General features: G+C 48.4%; 1 protein-coding gene across 1 annotated transcript in view; it reads left to right on the plus strand.

The window, feature by feature from the left end:
• LOC142586847 (uncharacterized) overlaps positions 1-16,590 on the plus strand; it is a 43,320-nt gene that overhangs the window by 9,619 nt on the left and 17,111 nt on the right. Inside the window, exons 4-5 of the mRNA XM_075697718.1 lie at positions 10,771-10,902; positions 12,518-12,608. Coding sequence (XP_075553833.1) covers positions 10,771-10,902; positions 12,518-12,608 — 223 coding nt within the window. The remainder of the gene's footprint in view (positions 1-10,770; positions 10,903-12,517; positions 12,609-16,590) is intronic.

The raw sequence follows: 16,590 nt of genomic DNA on the forward strand, positions 1-16,590 counted from the left end.
AGGTTTGAAGCAAGAGAGAAAAGACTTGGAACAAGTAAGCAAAATGCTTGGCTGATAAAGTGTGTATAGATAACTTGATTAGGTCAGTCAGACAAGGTTACTATTTGTCACCGCCACGTTTTAAAGGGGATGCCAGCAAATGATAATTTACGTCATCATCATCACAATCATCATTATCATCATATTTCTCATCATCATCAAACATTGTGCCCAAGTGGCAGTGCTACGTCAAAACTGGGTTCATTCCGCCGCCCGCAGTATTCGTCGTGGAAGGCGTTGATAGAAGAGAACGATCTCAGCGTACGTGTTCGCATTCGCATACGAATACAACAATATACACAAACGCGTTCCGTGAAGCCACTGATCACGTTGGCTGTGCACACCACTTATACGGAGTGCATTCTCTCCAGGCTTTCTGTTTCTTTAGTTCTCAACCTGTTAATTCGTCCCTGGCAGCCATGCGGAAGAACTGGCTACATTACGCAACTTCCTTAGTTAGAAGAGTCGAGTGTGTGCAAAGTGTTTCTCTGACACTCGTAATAGTCGTAAAGTGCTAAATTTAAGTTGGAATAAAGAATTCTGTTGCGATTGGCACACATTTATACTGTCAAGCTCTACACCAGTTTTGTGCACTCAACCGCCTCGACACGCCTGAATATTCTATTCACGGGTCCAGAAGCTTCTGTGTTAATCTGCCTTCATTCTGATGTACCCCGATGACAGCTCTACAGGGGGCGCATTTGCGCGGTAGTGCTTAGAGTAGCTGGATGCGCTCCCTATGTACCCCATTGAACGTGCTCCCTATAGGAAGCACGTTCAGATGTTGTCATTGCTCTCGCGGTGGTTAAAAATGAAACCAGTCGACGCATATAATTTTGTGTTGTAACGCTCTAGTTCAGGTGTGGGGTTACACAATGTGTTAGAAAACGACGGTAGGTGGTGGTGGTGGTGGTGAAAACTTTGTTGAATAATGACAGGAGAGACTTGGGGACGGCCTTAAGGACCGACCCCTCACAAAATTTAGGAGGGGTCCCTAGTCCGGGAGCCCTGTGGCTTCTGCTGCAGCACGCGCTTGGGCCACTAGGGCGCGGTGATCCTCCAGGGTCGAGCAGCCGAGCAGAGCAGCCTCTCAGCTCTCTCGGGTAGGGGGGAATGGGAAGGGTAGTTGGGTGGTAGATATTCATGAAGTTGACATCAGGACGAGATGGTGATGGAAAAGAAATTCCCACTAAAACGAAGACGACAGATGAAGATGCACATAAAAGATCACAATTTGGAAAAAAAATGTACAAGAGAACATCTACCTCATCAGAGAAGCACACAGAAGGCCCTGATCAAGTTCTTCAGCAGCCACAAGATTTTTTGGAACTTCTCTGGGAGTAACTAGCGTATGTAATGCGGTCCTGTTCAAAGGGTGGGGGATCTCGCTTTGTTGTCGCAACTTGCCCGGATGTTCTTGTTTGAGTGCCCTGATAACGGCTGTGGCTTTTGGCTAAAGATCGCTCGAAGGTCGCTGACAACGGGAGCTAAAAGCATTTCATGCTTAAAATGCATTGGCGCTCCATTTAAGACAGCCTCAAGTGCTGGAGGAAGGTATCTGAAGAACATTTGACTGGTGCACACATTAATTTTATACCCAACAAACCGAATACATTGCATTACCATTCATGAGATGTTCTTGGTTGGACTTAAGACACATCCTTGAGACTTTCTTTGTTATCCATTTTACTAAGAATCAACAGTAGCGCAACTGACAAACGGTCGTCCAAATCATGTTGCAGAAACGTTGCCCATATATAACACATAACACCTAGATGTTTGTAGTGTACTGTAGATATTCTGTATGCGGTACAGATGTCAGATGTACATTGGATAGGCGATGTACTGCCGCAAACATGCCACGGCTTTCACAGACAAGCGTGATTGCCCGGCATATCAGGGCCTTTCGTGTAATGTTTGCTATAATGTCTAATGTCTATAATGAATATTACGTTAACAGTAGATGCTGTTTGACAAAGGTGGGCAAATGACCTCAAATCAGTTTATCTCACTTCAACCTTCCATCAGATTGGACATCACTCAACCTCTACAAATAAATTTGTGGTGCATTCAGGAGACCTCACCTCAACCTCATTTTTGAGGCTGAGGTCGGGTCTCTAATCTGAACATTATTTTTGGGGGTTCCTGGTTGTGCATTAAACGTGTAATGTGTTTCCGGTGCACAAATCTCCGTAGACATTTTTCGACGCCTCTGGCGCAGGTACCTCGAAACGATGAGTCGGCAAATCATTACCATAACACTCAACGAAAATGTTTGTTCAGTAGGAATTTCCAGCTGTGAAACTTGGTACGCTAAGGTGTCCTATGGCTTAGGTAAACTATCGATCTCATGCACGATTGATGGTGGCGCTGCGAACCAAGCTTTGGCTACGTCGACTATGATTTTGTTGTTTGATATACTCCCGCGGCAATACGTCAACTTTCATTCGTTCGCTCCGGCACGAGAAGAGAGAGTGAGGAAAGAAAAGGAAGGAAATGCGGGATCCCGCTCTCTGTGTTTGCGTAGGATGGCGCTCTTCTTTTAGTGGTAATTTTTTATATGTCATTATTATGAGAGGAACAAACGCTATATTTTTTGTGCGCCTTCCATAAAAACAGAGCAGTTACAATGAGAAACAACGACATCTTGTCACTTAGTAGCCAGACATCACTCTGAATACGTAAACTAGGGTCAATGCAGCATCCCAATTGAAGCACGGTCTTATATCTCAATCGCAAAATGCCGCGTTAACGGCGTCACAGTGTTGGTGAATAGAAATTTTATACAACGGCCATTATTTCACTCATTTGTTATTGCGTAATTAAAGCTATTTATTGACTGAAGTAAATCTCACATTTTCCTGGTCAAGCACTCACTCTCGAACAGTAGCTTCGCCCCCCTTTATTAATATTTCACAATTGTCAAACAGACATTGCACTTTCATTCTGCAAGGAATCTCATCATTACTTTCCTATGCGATAATTAAATCTTAACTGTCCTAAGCATGATGCATCTACTTCTTTTGACAGCACTTTTAGGAAACATGAGACTAGTCAAACTTTGTCAATGTAAGAATAAAAATATTCTATTGATTAAAAAGATATGCATAGAAAAACATCTTAAGCGGGCCCCTCACCGGGTGTGGCCATTTTGAGCTGACAAGCGCAGTGCACACAATGCGTGTTAACGATTATGTCTGCGAAGTATTACACCGCTATGCGCCGCGAAAAGAGATGAAATTTCAAATTAAACGCCGTGCACCCTTCTCGCGGGCGCAGCACTCCCAGTCGGAGAGACGCCGTCAGTGACACAATTGCCCCTACGTAATTCGCAGTGCTGTGACGTCACTCAAAGTAACACGTGACTTCGAGAATTATTCAAGGCGACAGCAGTTGTTTGTTTCATCTGTTGCTTCAATTGACGAATTAAAGTTTATAGAAATAAAACATACAAACCGAATGTCTGCGTGCCTTTGGTTTACTTCGTAACGTGTCAATTAATAGAGATGAACCTCCGTTTTGTCTACTTTTTCCCACGTCGTACAAGCGCGGCCGCAGAGAGCGAAAATATGTCCTTTTGTACCGTGTCCTAGCGCGCGATCATGGTCTTTGATCTGCTCGCCTCTACCTCAGTGTTCATGTGGCACCGACTTATCATACCGCTTGTCTGGTGCCAGCGGCACAACGACGCGGTGTATCGCGGAAAGGATCCGTGAGCCGGCGTCTCTAAACGTGCGCACACTGAGGGATACATTTCGCAAAAGAAGCCAGTAGACAACGCACGTGTTCTCATGCGCAGTTCGCAAGATTGTGCGCAGTGCTAAAGGAAACAAACGCAACAGGTCGCGGGCTCATGCTCGAGACCGTCACCGGAAGTACGCCACGCAACAAACACGCGATAAACAAAAAAAAAAAAATGAGAAGGCGGGAACCGTGACGTCTACGTGACGCCATACTCCGGCTCCGGCGTGGTAGAATGCAGGGAATTTTGCTTGCGGAGGCTCAACGGAGTCAGCGGCGCAAGAGTCTTGATTGGCAGTGAAGCTCGCCTGCTGAAATATTGGGTTCGTGACACTTCAAATATTTCTGTCTCTGCCAATAATCAACCAGTTTAAAAAATTCTTGCCGTAGAACGCTCCCTAGAGGACTCGTAACAATGTAGAGTATACAACCAAAATTTTCCAAGTTGCCTGGTGAGGGGACCATAAGCAGTTGTGGTATGCACAATTTTCATTGGGCTTGTGCGACCCCTTGAATTAATCATTTCGTCAGCAAGCCCCCAAAATCTCTTCGCAATGTCTTTATTTTAGTTGAAAAATAAACACGACTCTTCCAAATAGTGGTCAGCTGGGCTTGCTGGCACGAGGACACACCATTGCAGACAGCGCGAGAACGGGACTAATATTAAAGGCAGCAAACGACACGGCTGCCGAACTTCCAGGTAAATCTTATTGCTCAAGGGGCGAAAGATGTATCCACCGTCTCTGACAAGCGATAGCCAGGCCAGTGCACGCCTCGTTCGTGCGAAGCAGCGTTGGGAGCGCTGTAATACCATAATGCATGAACGCGGCCACCTGTTTCTTTTTGCATATTTAGCGGGATATCTTTAAATGACGGGAAAAATGCACCCCGCAGGATGTACGCTGCCACAATAAACTGGATCAGTAGTGCCTGAGCCTCTACGACGTAGAAAAACACACTTGGTACTACAAGGAATATTAAAATGTGTTTAATTCAGTTAATTACGTACTTCAGCAGAATATTAACAAAATATACTCTGAGGAGTCCACCACGTGACGGCAAACAATCTGTCATCAAACCAACGTACTCTTAACTTCTATTTCTTTGGCAACAAAGTACCTGCCTGTGACGTTTAGCAGATGTTGGTCTCGCATTTAGGCATTAAGACCTAATTCGCTCGTCGCAGAGAAATTTGTCGTTACTTGGCAGCTCATCTTAATCATGGCTATGTGGAAGTCAGTGGTAGCGTTATCATTTCTGCTAAGCAAACATGATTTTAAAATAGATACCTGAACACTGTGATTTATTTTGTGTGTAATGCCCGCCTCTTTAGGTCTCAAACATGAACGGACTGACTAGTCTTATGCTCTATGGGATTAAAAACGTGGGCTAGAAAACCGCTTGGGTACTAAAGAGTCAAAGCGCCTTTCTTAAAGTACGATAGTTGAACGTGGAGCTTTCCCCCAATGTAAACTGAATCAATGAAAGTCCAAAGCCAACGACCACACAACGAACCCAAAAAATGCTGAGCGACCCGATGGTATGTAAATGTGATTTGATTACTTGTTTAGGATTGTATTTTTCGAACGTTGAAGTTGAATGAACACACATTTCGTTAAGTTGCATAGCTTTTATTTTAGATCATGTAGCCATTGATTGCACGTACCCACTCACATTTTCACGGACAACTGTACGCTTACGCAGTATCGACCTGTAATCGCTGTGTAGACTGTCAGAGGCTCGGCCATCGTAACGTGACACAGCCTGCTTGCAAATGTGAGATCAATGCAGGAAGCGTGTTGCGTTGTGGGTCTCTGTAGCGTCTTCAATTTCAACAAGTAGCGATCTAGCATGAAACTCTTTATCCAGTTGCTGTGCTCTTTCACCACATCGAAGTTAATGTCACCGCATACGAGGATCGGCGTACTATGGGGCTTTAAGGTCTTCATGGTTTCTGCCAGGAACGTTTCCGCGTCACAATGAGACGTGTTCGGTCTGATGTACACGCTGGCGATCACAAGACCAGTAGGCATGTCGACTTCACAAGCGTCTCCCACATGGCTTCTGTATGCCGTTGCCGATACATGGGACCGTCCTTACGGGCACGATCGCGCTCGTGCTTACTTTCGCGTACGGCAGCCTCTTCTTCTGCCGTACGCGGTTCCCGCAGCCTACCCATGGTGACGGCCGGGAATGCATTGCGTGACCCGTGTGATGCAATTCAGATATATACAGTTTGTCTGGGTAGCGCCGCGCTCAAGAATATTTCTTTAAGAAATGGGCTTTGATTTTTTTTTTGTTCCGGATCCTAAGACGAGCACGTGTTCACGCGCACTTGCTGCCTCCGCTAACCAGGGAAGCTCAGTTAATCGCAACTTGGCTCGCGTCATGCCTAGTAGACGCAACTTGCGCTTCCAGTGAACTTTGTGCGCATGCGCTACTCCTGCTGAGCTCGTCGCTTCGCGCCGCTATCAGGCACTGACCGGCCGGCCAGTCGACGCTGGCACGGTACCCCGAGTGTAAACCGTAGTGTTCAACGCCGATGTGTAAGTTGGCTTTCCTGCAGTGCGTTTTCAGCGCTCACAGCCGAATCAGCGAGACACAGAAAGCTTCGCTTTAATATGTTCCACTGGAAGAGGGTGAATTTCAAGGGGGAAAAATGGCGGAATGAAAGGTGATCCTTTAGGGTACTTTGATGAAGACACAGCTGGAAATAATTACACTCTTAAATAAATAAAAGAAACCAGAACAGCTTCTGTTTTCTCTCCCCCCAGCCTGTCCAAAAATATAAATGAATGACAGTATACTTGGCTTACTTGGCCCTATATAATGCGTACTATACCACAGGGCTATACTAACCCAAATAAATTAACTCCCCCATAAGTAGAAGGCCGCGTTTACCTGGACACGCTGAATACCAAAAAAAAAAAGAAAAATAATTATGGGGTTTTACGTGGCAAAACCACTTCCTGATTATGAGGCACGCCGTAGTGGAGGACTCCGGATATTTTGACCACCAGGGGTTCTATCGTGCACCTAAATCTAAGTACACAAGTGTTTCTGCATTTCGCCCCCATTGAAATTCGGCCGCCGTGGCCGGGATTCGATCCGGCGACCTTGTGCTCAGCAGCCTAACACCATATCCACTGAGCAACCACGGCGGGTGCTGAATGCTTCAAGCTGCGGGCAATTATACTAGCGAGCCCATTAAAAGGACATTCCGTTTATTCACGAAGTTACCAAATGCATCGGATGCTTATCTGCGCCGTATGACTCTATATACCCTACATCACCTCTTTAGTTGCTTGAGGTACGCGGTAGAGATTAAATAATTATTTTGAAACACTCGCAATAGCAGTAAGTTACTTACAGTAGAGATGAAAACTTCGAGCGAGAGCGCATTTCTTTTAAAAACTGCAGTTTCCGCACATGTGGGTTCATGTACCATTGTAAAAAAACGTTCCGCCTTTAAGGAAGCAATGCCAAAGGAGCAACAAAGAGTGACTCGAAGCTGCTTGTGATAGCTACCGTTGATTTGTGTTTGATTTCCAGCATTCCTGGTCGATTACCTTAGGGGATTTCACTTTCAGTGGATGCTGAATAGCTAAGCCTAGGGCAGAAAGTTCGTCGCTTTATTGGGACATCGTGCCATGTCACATCGGGCCATGTCACACAACACTGAAAGTATTCTAGAAGTTATCGGCCGAGAACGCGGTCGCTGGTTAGAACATGGATAATTGGCCTTCAGGTGCGACCCATCGAGCAAAAAAGCTTGTTACCAACGGCTCAAGCTGTCGTCCCGTCATACGCCGAGCTGCGCAGCATGTTGCTATAGCCACACATAGTAATTGCTGAGCCAATTCATGACACATGCCACAGAATGTCCTTGCAAAACGCACAATGGAAGACGCACAGCTGTTAATGACGTAATGCAAGTTGTGCTTCGGTGTTAAGTAGTTTTTTTCACCGCCCTCCTGTTGGCTGGTCGCTATATACGCCTTCTTTTTTTTTGTATTGGGAAAACGCTACACTTATGGGGCGTTCTGCTCACGGAGTTTGACTCGTCCCATGCGAGCGTCTTAGAGCGTTGTGGCGGCACGTTTACATTCAGCTGATCGAAATTGAGCGCTGGGAAAACATTCGCATGGTTCATTCTGAGCACTGCGCTCCAGCTCAGGGCTCTCGGAAGCACTCTGGCATTTAAGCTGGGGGCGCTCCCGTGATTCGACCGAATTCAGATCACGTGGCTCCTCTTCCCTGATTGTTCTGACTCCGATTTGGAGGAGGCTTCGCATCGCTGCAAACGAGAGTCGCAGCGTGGTAGGAGAATCAATGGAAGGTGCCACACGCCGAACGTTTCGACTTGCCACGTAGGACTTGAACCATTTTCTGCGACCACCTCGAGATGACCCTGAGCAACCGTAGGACTAGGGCCATCTTGAAATCCCCGCAGACCAAATCGGAAGTCAAGACCGTCGCGAGCCAACACCTCAGCACTTAATCCACAACTGTGAAGGCACGGAAGAGGACGTCTTAGAACGAGCTAAGGAGAAGCTTGCCGGCAAGAACCCAGTCACTGGCACCCCCGCTCACCCCAAATGCAGAAGAAGGCCCAAACCAGAGCCCTCCGACGTCCCCAGTGAAGATTGAGTCGGCTCTGAGAAAACTCACAACACGACGCCTGGGAGGGACATGACCGGCAACAAGACTATCCACAACCTCGACGACGGGCCGTGGAGTGCCTTCTCAAGAAGACCAATGAGAGCTGGGAGACGGGTAACATCCCCGAGACCTGTAAACACATGGACGGAACCATGACCTCCAAGCGAAAGAGCCGATAAGCTTACAGAACCAATAGTCCGTCTCCTTTATCTCGTGCTCCGGCATGCTCTTCGAGCACATAATGCACGACAGGCTCTTTACCTCGAAGATAACGGGATGATGCCGAACACCATGTACGGCTTCGTCAGCATCTATCCACCGAAGAAGTCCTCTTACAAGTCAAAGACGTGACAGACAAGTTAAGCAGCACGACAGAACAGCGCCATCCTGGCCCTGGACGTGAAGGGTGCCTTCGACAATGTCTCGCACAAGGTTTTTAACGAACTTCCGAGACATGGACTGTGACAGCAGAACGTATAGATACTTCAGGAACTTCCTGTCTTAGACGACGTTGTCTTAGACTGAGTTGGGCAACCTGCGGTTAACAAAGTTCATGGTACCCAACAAAGAATCTCCCCGAAATTCGGTTATCCTTCCCCTACTCTTTAACCTCGCTGTGACGAATCTGCAGGAGAAACTCAGCGGTGTCGAAGAACTCAGACATGCCATATACTCGGATGACCTGATCCTATGGATCAGGTGCGGTGCAGGAAGCAGTGCACCGAAGAGAACCTGAGGGTCTGTGGATTCTTGTGCACCCTAAAAGGTGGAGCTCCTGATACTTAAAAGAAGAGCGAGGGGACCACCTCCGCAGGAGAGGCCGGAATCAGTCGTAATGCTTATCGGAACCAAGATATCCAAAGTCGACAATCTGAGAGTCATCGGTATCATCCTGCAAAAAGACTGAGAGGGCTGCGCGAGGGCTCGAAGGTTTAGGGAGACGGTCACGCAGGTCGCTCACCTGGTACCGCGAGTGGCAAGCAGGAAGCATGGACTTCAAGAGCAGGATGCTCTGAGACTGATGCATTCGCTGGCGATAAACAGAGTGATGTACGTCACCCTTTACCTGGGGCTTAAGAACAAGGGAAAGGAAAAAAATGGACGTACTAATTCGCAGGACGTGCAAGCTGGTGTTGGGTCTCCCCGAGTCGGCGTCGACAGAGAGGATGCTACAACTGGGGATTTACATAGCCTGGGAGGAGCTTGCTGAAGCGCGCAAGGTGAACGAGATCGCGTGCCTCAAGTTTACCGAGACGGGCAGAGCCACACTCAGAAAACTGGATTACGCGGATGGACTATAGGGCAGCAAAGAAGAGGATCTCATTTCGCCTGAGGGATTCTATCAGGGTGACGGCTGTCCCCAGAAACATGCACCCTGAACACGACAGGGGAAGAAGAGAAGCGAGAGCTAAAGCTATCGGCAAGGACCCCTGCTGGGACACGGATGCGAGGTTCACAGACGCTACCAAGTACCAAAAGTATAACGCGCACACGATCAGCGTGGTGAACTGCAAAGGAGAGGAGCTGACGGCGGCGACGATCAGGACTCCACGGAAGAGACAACCGTAGTGCAGCCGGCCACGACGTGTGAAGAGCGAGCCGTACGTAATACTCACTGATTCTCAAACCACGTGCAGGAGTAATTAAAAGGGTTGAATGTAGAGGGCGCGGCGGCCGGCCAGGGGTCCACGGTGTTCTAGTATGAGGACGCTGTCCGCCTAAGGTGAAGACGTCACCTGCTCGTTTGATAAATAAAGTTTATTACTACTACTACCCTTCGGGGGTTTATCTTGTCCTCATAAGAACAAGAATAATCAATAGCTCATGCTCATTCCTTTATTCAACGCCACGCTCCCGGTAGTCCCGAAGGGCATGCACGTTATCAGCCTGACACAACGTTCCTGACAGGAAAGTATCGGGCGCGTAGCGCTAAAGGAAAGAATAGCTCGGATGAAAGATGACAATTGTCGTTCGGAGAGATGATAAGCTGCCAAAGTGTAACCCGCCGCGGTAGCTTAGTGGCATGGCGTTGCGCAGATAAGCTCTAGGTTGCGAGTTTGATCTCAGTTCCGGCGGCCGCCTTTCGATTAGGGCGTATGCAAGAAACGCTCCTGTACGTAGACTTCGGTGCACGTTAAAGAAACCCGGGTGCTCAAAATCTACCCGACGTCTCCCACTACTGCGTATAATGAGATCGTGTTTTTTTTTTCCGCGTGCACCCCAGAATTTCATTGATTTTAAGCGTTCCGAATGGTGTCAAAGATGTTTTGTACTAGTAACATAGGGCGACAAACTTAGGCTCACAGCCATACTCGGTCGGTCGTGCAGCCAAGTCCCTGTACGAGTCGTGCGTCAGCAACGCCGAGTGCAACAGGGACAACCCGAACGTGGAGTGCGTCGACTTCCTCTGCTACTGCCCGCTGCCCTTCGTGCTCACCGAGGACCGACGCTGTCTGGCACGTGAGTGTCGCTCGTTGACCCCCTGTACCCGCTGTGCAAAGACCTTGAAACAAGAGCACTTGTTTAACGAGAGCATGACGCCGATCACACGCGAACAGCGTTCCAAGAGAGCCACCCGTAGGAAGTTTGCCCGATGCGCTAACTAACTCAATGCGTCACAAAGCTGATATTTCGAAGGAATATCTTTTGGGTGATGTGTGGGCGAAGCTTTAAGAGCACCAAGTAATCACGGGCCATGCAAAAAAGAAATATTGAAAAAGTCGTAAGTCCTTAAAAGCGTTAAACGGCCATTTTCCCGAATGCTGCTGTTATTTCTGTGACGTGACATCGAGTTTACACTTAGTGACAAAGGATGATGAATTGTGGCGAAAGTTTAACGATCCTGGCTTAATTATAAGCTGAGAAAATGATGACTCAACCCTAAATTTCGGCCTATTTTCGCGCGTTATACGAAATTCGGAGTTCGTTTTTCGGTGTCGTCGGGGAACTCAGTGAGGATGCTCATTTAGCTATAGTGAAAATAAATGATGGGCTATGGGTCATGTGCCGGCGAAATTTAATGTATGCTGATCGATTGAGGCATTCGAAGTAAATTAAGTGTCTAAAATACGACGATTGCAGCGCTGCATTTTCTGGGTGGCTATGGCGCTCTGCTGCTGAGCGCGGGGTCGCGAGTTGTATTACTTGCTACGGCAGCCGCATTCGGATGGAGAAGGAATCAAAATAAAAAAGAACAATGAAAGTGAGGCGCATAATAAAGCAAACAACTGACCGTCGCAATTGGTGCGGAGACCTTCGCCACTCACTCACTCACTCACTCACTCACTCACTCACTCACTCACTCACTCACTCACTCACTCACTCACTCACTCACTCACTCACTCACTCACTCACTCACTCTCCCAATCAATCAATCAATCAATCAATCAATCAATCAATCAATCAATCAATCAATCAATCAATCAATCAATCCTAAGCTTACATTCATTCTTGCGGTTCACGTTACCGGCAAGTAAAGAAGGCCCTTTTTTTCCTTGTTTGGGAAAAAATTTCGCTTCCAAAACACGGTATAAGTTAGGTCATTGTGTGAAGTCACTCGTATTGCAATAATCTTGCGGGATTGGAATTCCTCTCGCGTGAACGCTTGTAAAAGCTGTCAGGTTATATTAGTTTTTTTTCTTAGTTCGGTGTGGTTCGTCGTTTCAGAGAAAACGATTAGCGACCCATTGTTACGCGTTGCCACAATCTAGGAAGTCACAGGTAGCTGCCGTGAAAGTTTGAACGCCGTGTGGCCTCGTGTCTTCCAGTTATACTGCGATTTTTTCTGACAAACGGAGCTCCGTTCTCGGCAAAGGATTATCTGCCGGCAGACGCAGACGTGCCTTGTGTCAATCAGAAGTAACTTTTTTATATTGCACGGTGCTTTTTTAGCGCCGCAGTCCACGAAAACAAAACAGGACATACAAAACAGCGCAGTGTGTGTCGTCTCTCTCAGTCCTTGTCATCATTCGTGCTGTGCGCTGTTTCTACCATGAATTCCAACTAGCGGAAGCCTCCGCACTTGTCAGGATATCAGTCCGTGAGAATGGCCCTGTATGCTCTCACGCTCACGCAGCTCCCGGATACGGTCACGTGGCTGCTGTAGTGACGCCCGTCATCATGCTCTCCCTGACAGCGGTTTTGGGCATCGCCTACCTCTACCACCGGTGAGTCCAATGCACTACATACTGACAGCACCAATGCGATTTGTTTCTTCTTCTTCCTATTATTATTATTATTATTATTATTATTATTATTATTATTATTATTATTATTATTATTATTAATTGTTGTTGTTGTTGTTGTACCGGAGCACTTCGGCGCCAGTTCTGTGCCAGCACAGAGAAAGTTGACGTTCGTGTATGTTTCGCTCTGTCCGTTTATCGGGCTGTGGCTGCCTTGTGTTAGTGGCCCTTTTCCAGACGCCGTGCCCACGTTTCCGAGACGAACACGCCTGTTACATATGGTGGAGGTGCTGTATAGTCCATTTCCTTGTCCTGGAGCTCCGCAGCTGTACTTTACCATCTCTCGCTGCAATGATTGAGCACGCCACTACCTCTCAAGCCGTACCCACCACTCTGCCTGCCATGTGTGCTTGTGTGATTCGTTAGCGTAACCCACCGACATTCAGCGCTACCGACGATCGCGATGCCGAAGACTGGCTGGCTGAGTTTGAACGCTGTAGCGTTCATAACGAGTGGGATGACGCTGCCAAGCTGACTCACGCCATCTTTTACCTGACTGACGTGGCCAGCTTATGGTTTAACTAACACGAAGCCGATTTTACGACCTGGTCGGTTTTCAAAGAAACCCTCACTTCGTTCTTGGGTCGGCCCGCCGTGTTCAAGCTTCGCGCTGAGCACCGCCTGCGTGGCCGAGCTCAACAAGATGGTGAGACCTTCACGAGCTACTTTGAAGATGTTATCGACCTTTGTAGGCGGGTGAATGCTTCAATGGCGGAAACCGAGAAAGTAAGGCACATCGTGAACGGCATAGACGACAATGCCTCCCATATGCTGGTAGCCAAAAAACCCTCAGACCATCACCCAAGTAATCGAACTGTGCCAAAGTTTTCATGAGCTACGTAAGGAGCGCCTTTCCACGCGTCGTGCCACTATGCAATCCGCGGAAACTTCAGCCTTGGAAACCACGCGTACTGGAGCTGAATATTCCACCCTTCTGCCGCAAATTCAGCAGTATACATCCGCGAGGAAGTGGCCCGCCAGCTGTCCCTTGTGGCATCTGTGTCTTAGACCCTACCACACTGGACAACCCGCTCCGTCGTGTCATACAGGCGCAAGTCGCTGAGGCACTGGCATCCCCTGCGGCACCAACGCACGTTACAGTGCCTCTCACTTCCGCTGAAGCTGTTACTCGCTCATATGCGCGATCGCCGCCAACATTAAGCAGCCCAGTCACCAGCTTCTACTCGCTACCACGTCCCGTGCGCCCGGTTCACGTACCAGCGTACCCACCTCCCGGACCCTCTCGCAACCCATGGCGCACTCCGGATAACTGCCCAGTCTGCTACGCCTGCGGTATCGCGGGGCATGTTGCGCGCCACTGTCGACGCCGTGTAGGGTATTTTCGTGACGTCGCGCCCCACTTTTAATAGACGCCTCAACGGCCACAACGCCATGTTGACGCCGACGTTTCGGACTCTTATTCACATCGTGCCACCTTCAGGTCATGTCCGTCGCCTTCACCCCGCCGCCGCTCCATTTCCCCCATGCTTCGGCGGTCCAATTCTTTGTGGAGAGAAAACTAACACCCGCAATTCCTGAGGCAAGAACTGCGCTGTCGTCGAAATTTTCAAGGCCTCGTACTTGATCCCCTAATGAAATCGCAGTGTTTATAGATGGTGTCGCGACCAAAGATCTTGGCGACGCAGTAACTGCCGTTTATGTGATGAGTGCATATATTACTGTGCCGTAAAGTGAAAAGAGTGACGATACCGGTTCCTGACCTGCCATTACGGACGGCGGGCTCGCAGCAAATGAAGCCTTTGGCCGCGTGCAGCACTCGTGTATTGATTGAAGACGTGCCGTGTGTCGTCGAATTTGTCGACCTCTCGCGTGCGTCGCATGATGTTTTCCTAGGCTGGGACTTCCTTTCCGAACATCATGCTGTAGTAGACTGCGCTCGTGCACAACTAGCCCTGTATCCGTTCAGTGCGGTAATCACAGACCCTACGTGCCAGTCTCCTAAAGTGGTCTTCGCTGCCGACGTCGTCATATCTCCTTTCTCGGCCGCCTTAGTGTCCATCCACTGTGGCTCTATCACTGATTCAAGTGCTTTTTTTCCGCCGTCTGAACATTGTGCCCTTTGCCGGAACCACACACTTTCCTTTGCCGTCGTCGAACTTGTTGATGGTTGTGGCGCAGTTTACGTGTGCAATCCCTTTCCCTGCCCTTCAACTTTATTACACGGCGAATGCTTCGGTCATCTGGACGCTTTTCATGTCATTTTACCATCCCAGGCATCTTCTGATGTGGCACTACTGTCTCTTGATGCAGTCACTCCTGCCACCGCACCCGCCGAAGGTGACCAAGACATATTGTCGCGCAGCATAGATAGCGTCCTCACTCAAGCCCAGCGCAGCCAAGTCGTTCAACTACTTGAACGTTTTCGTGCGTCTTTTGACCTCGACCAACCTTCCTTAGGGCACACGTCTGCGGTTGTTCATCGTATTGACACTGGTGACCATGCTCCACTGCGCCAGCGTCCCTGCGGGGTATCACCGACCAAACGCACGTTATCAATTACCACGTCGACGTAATGCTGAAACGTGACGTGATTCAAGACTCCCACAGTCCCTGGACCTCTCCGGTCGTGTTGGTGCGTAAAAAGGATGGTTCGATCAGGTTTTACGCCGATTACCGCCGACTAAACAAGATTACACGCAAGGATGTCTATCCACAACCGCGTATTGCGATGCCCTGGATTGCCTTCAAGGAGCCGAATATTTCTTGACGTCCGATCTGCGCTCCGGTTACTGGCAAGTGCCTGTGGCTGAACCCCACCGCAAAAAAAAAAAAAAAAAAAGCTTTTGTCACCCCTGACGCTCTATATAAATTTAATCTGATGCCTTGCGGCCTTTGCAACGCGCCTGCAACTTTCGAGAGGATGATGGATTCTATTCTCAGAGGATTCAAATCGCAGACCTTTCTGTGCTACTTAGACGATATAGTAGTATTTTCTGCAGATTTTTCCTCTCACATCACTCGCCTTGAACAAGTTCTTGAGTTTCTCGCTGTCACAGGATTACAGGTAAACTTGAAAAAAAAATGTTCTTTCGGTGCCTGTAAACTTACTATCTTAGGCCACGTAGTCTCTAAAGAAGGCATCTTAATGATCCTGGGAAGCTTCGTGTGGCTGCCGATGGCCCCAAGCCCTGCACTTTAAAGGAGCTCCGTAGCTTCATCGACTTGTCTTCGTATTTGCAGCGTTTTATCCGCAATTTCGCTTCCATTATCGCCCCCTTGACGCAGATTCTTGCCGACAGCACTGACCTTTCGACTTGGAATCCCGAGTGTTATGAGTCATTTACAACGCTTCACCGACTCCTCACATCTCCTCCAATACTGCGTCACTTTGATCCTGCAGCACCTACTGAAATACACACGGACGCTAGTGGTACCAGACTTGCTGCCGTACTCGCCCAACGCAAGCATGACTTTGACGAGTATGTTGTGGCATATGCCAGCCGTACACTAACAAAGGCAGAGTCAAATTAACTCCGTAACGGAAAAGGAATGCTTGGCCATTGTTTGGGCAATCGGTAAATTTCGTACTTACCTTTACGGTCGCCAGTTTGACGCTGTCACCGACCACCATGCCCTACGTTGGCTATCGTCGTCTGAAGATCCCACTGGACGCCTCGCTCGCTGGGCTTTACGCCTTCAAGAATATAATATTCGCGTCATTTATAGTTCGGGATGAAAACACTCGGACGCTGACGCCCTCTCGCGTTCGCTACTGCCTTCTGAATTTGCTCAACAACTTCCACCTGCGATTCGTCATCCCTTACCATCACCATCATGGCAGCGGAACAGCGCAAAGTTCCCTGGATGGCTTCGCTGCTTGACCATATATCTCGATCTTCGCCTGACTCGCCCTCACGCATCCTTCGCCGTCAAGCTCCACACT

Source organism: Dermacentor variabilis, chromosome 7 (genome assembly GCF_050947875.1).
Source record: "Dermacentor variabilis isolate Ectoservices chromosome 7, ASM5094787v1, whole genome shotgun sequence".
Classification (NCBI taxonomy): Eukaryota; Metazoa; Arthropoda; class Arachnida; order Ixodida; family Ixodidae; genus Dermacentor; species Dermacentor variabilis.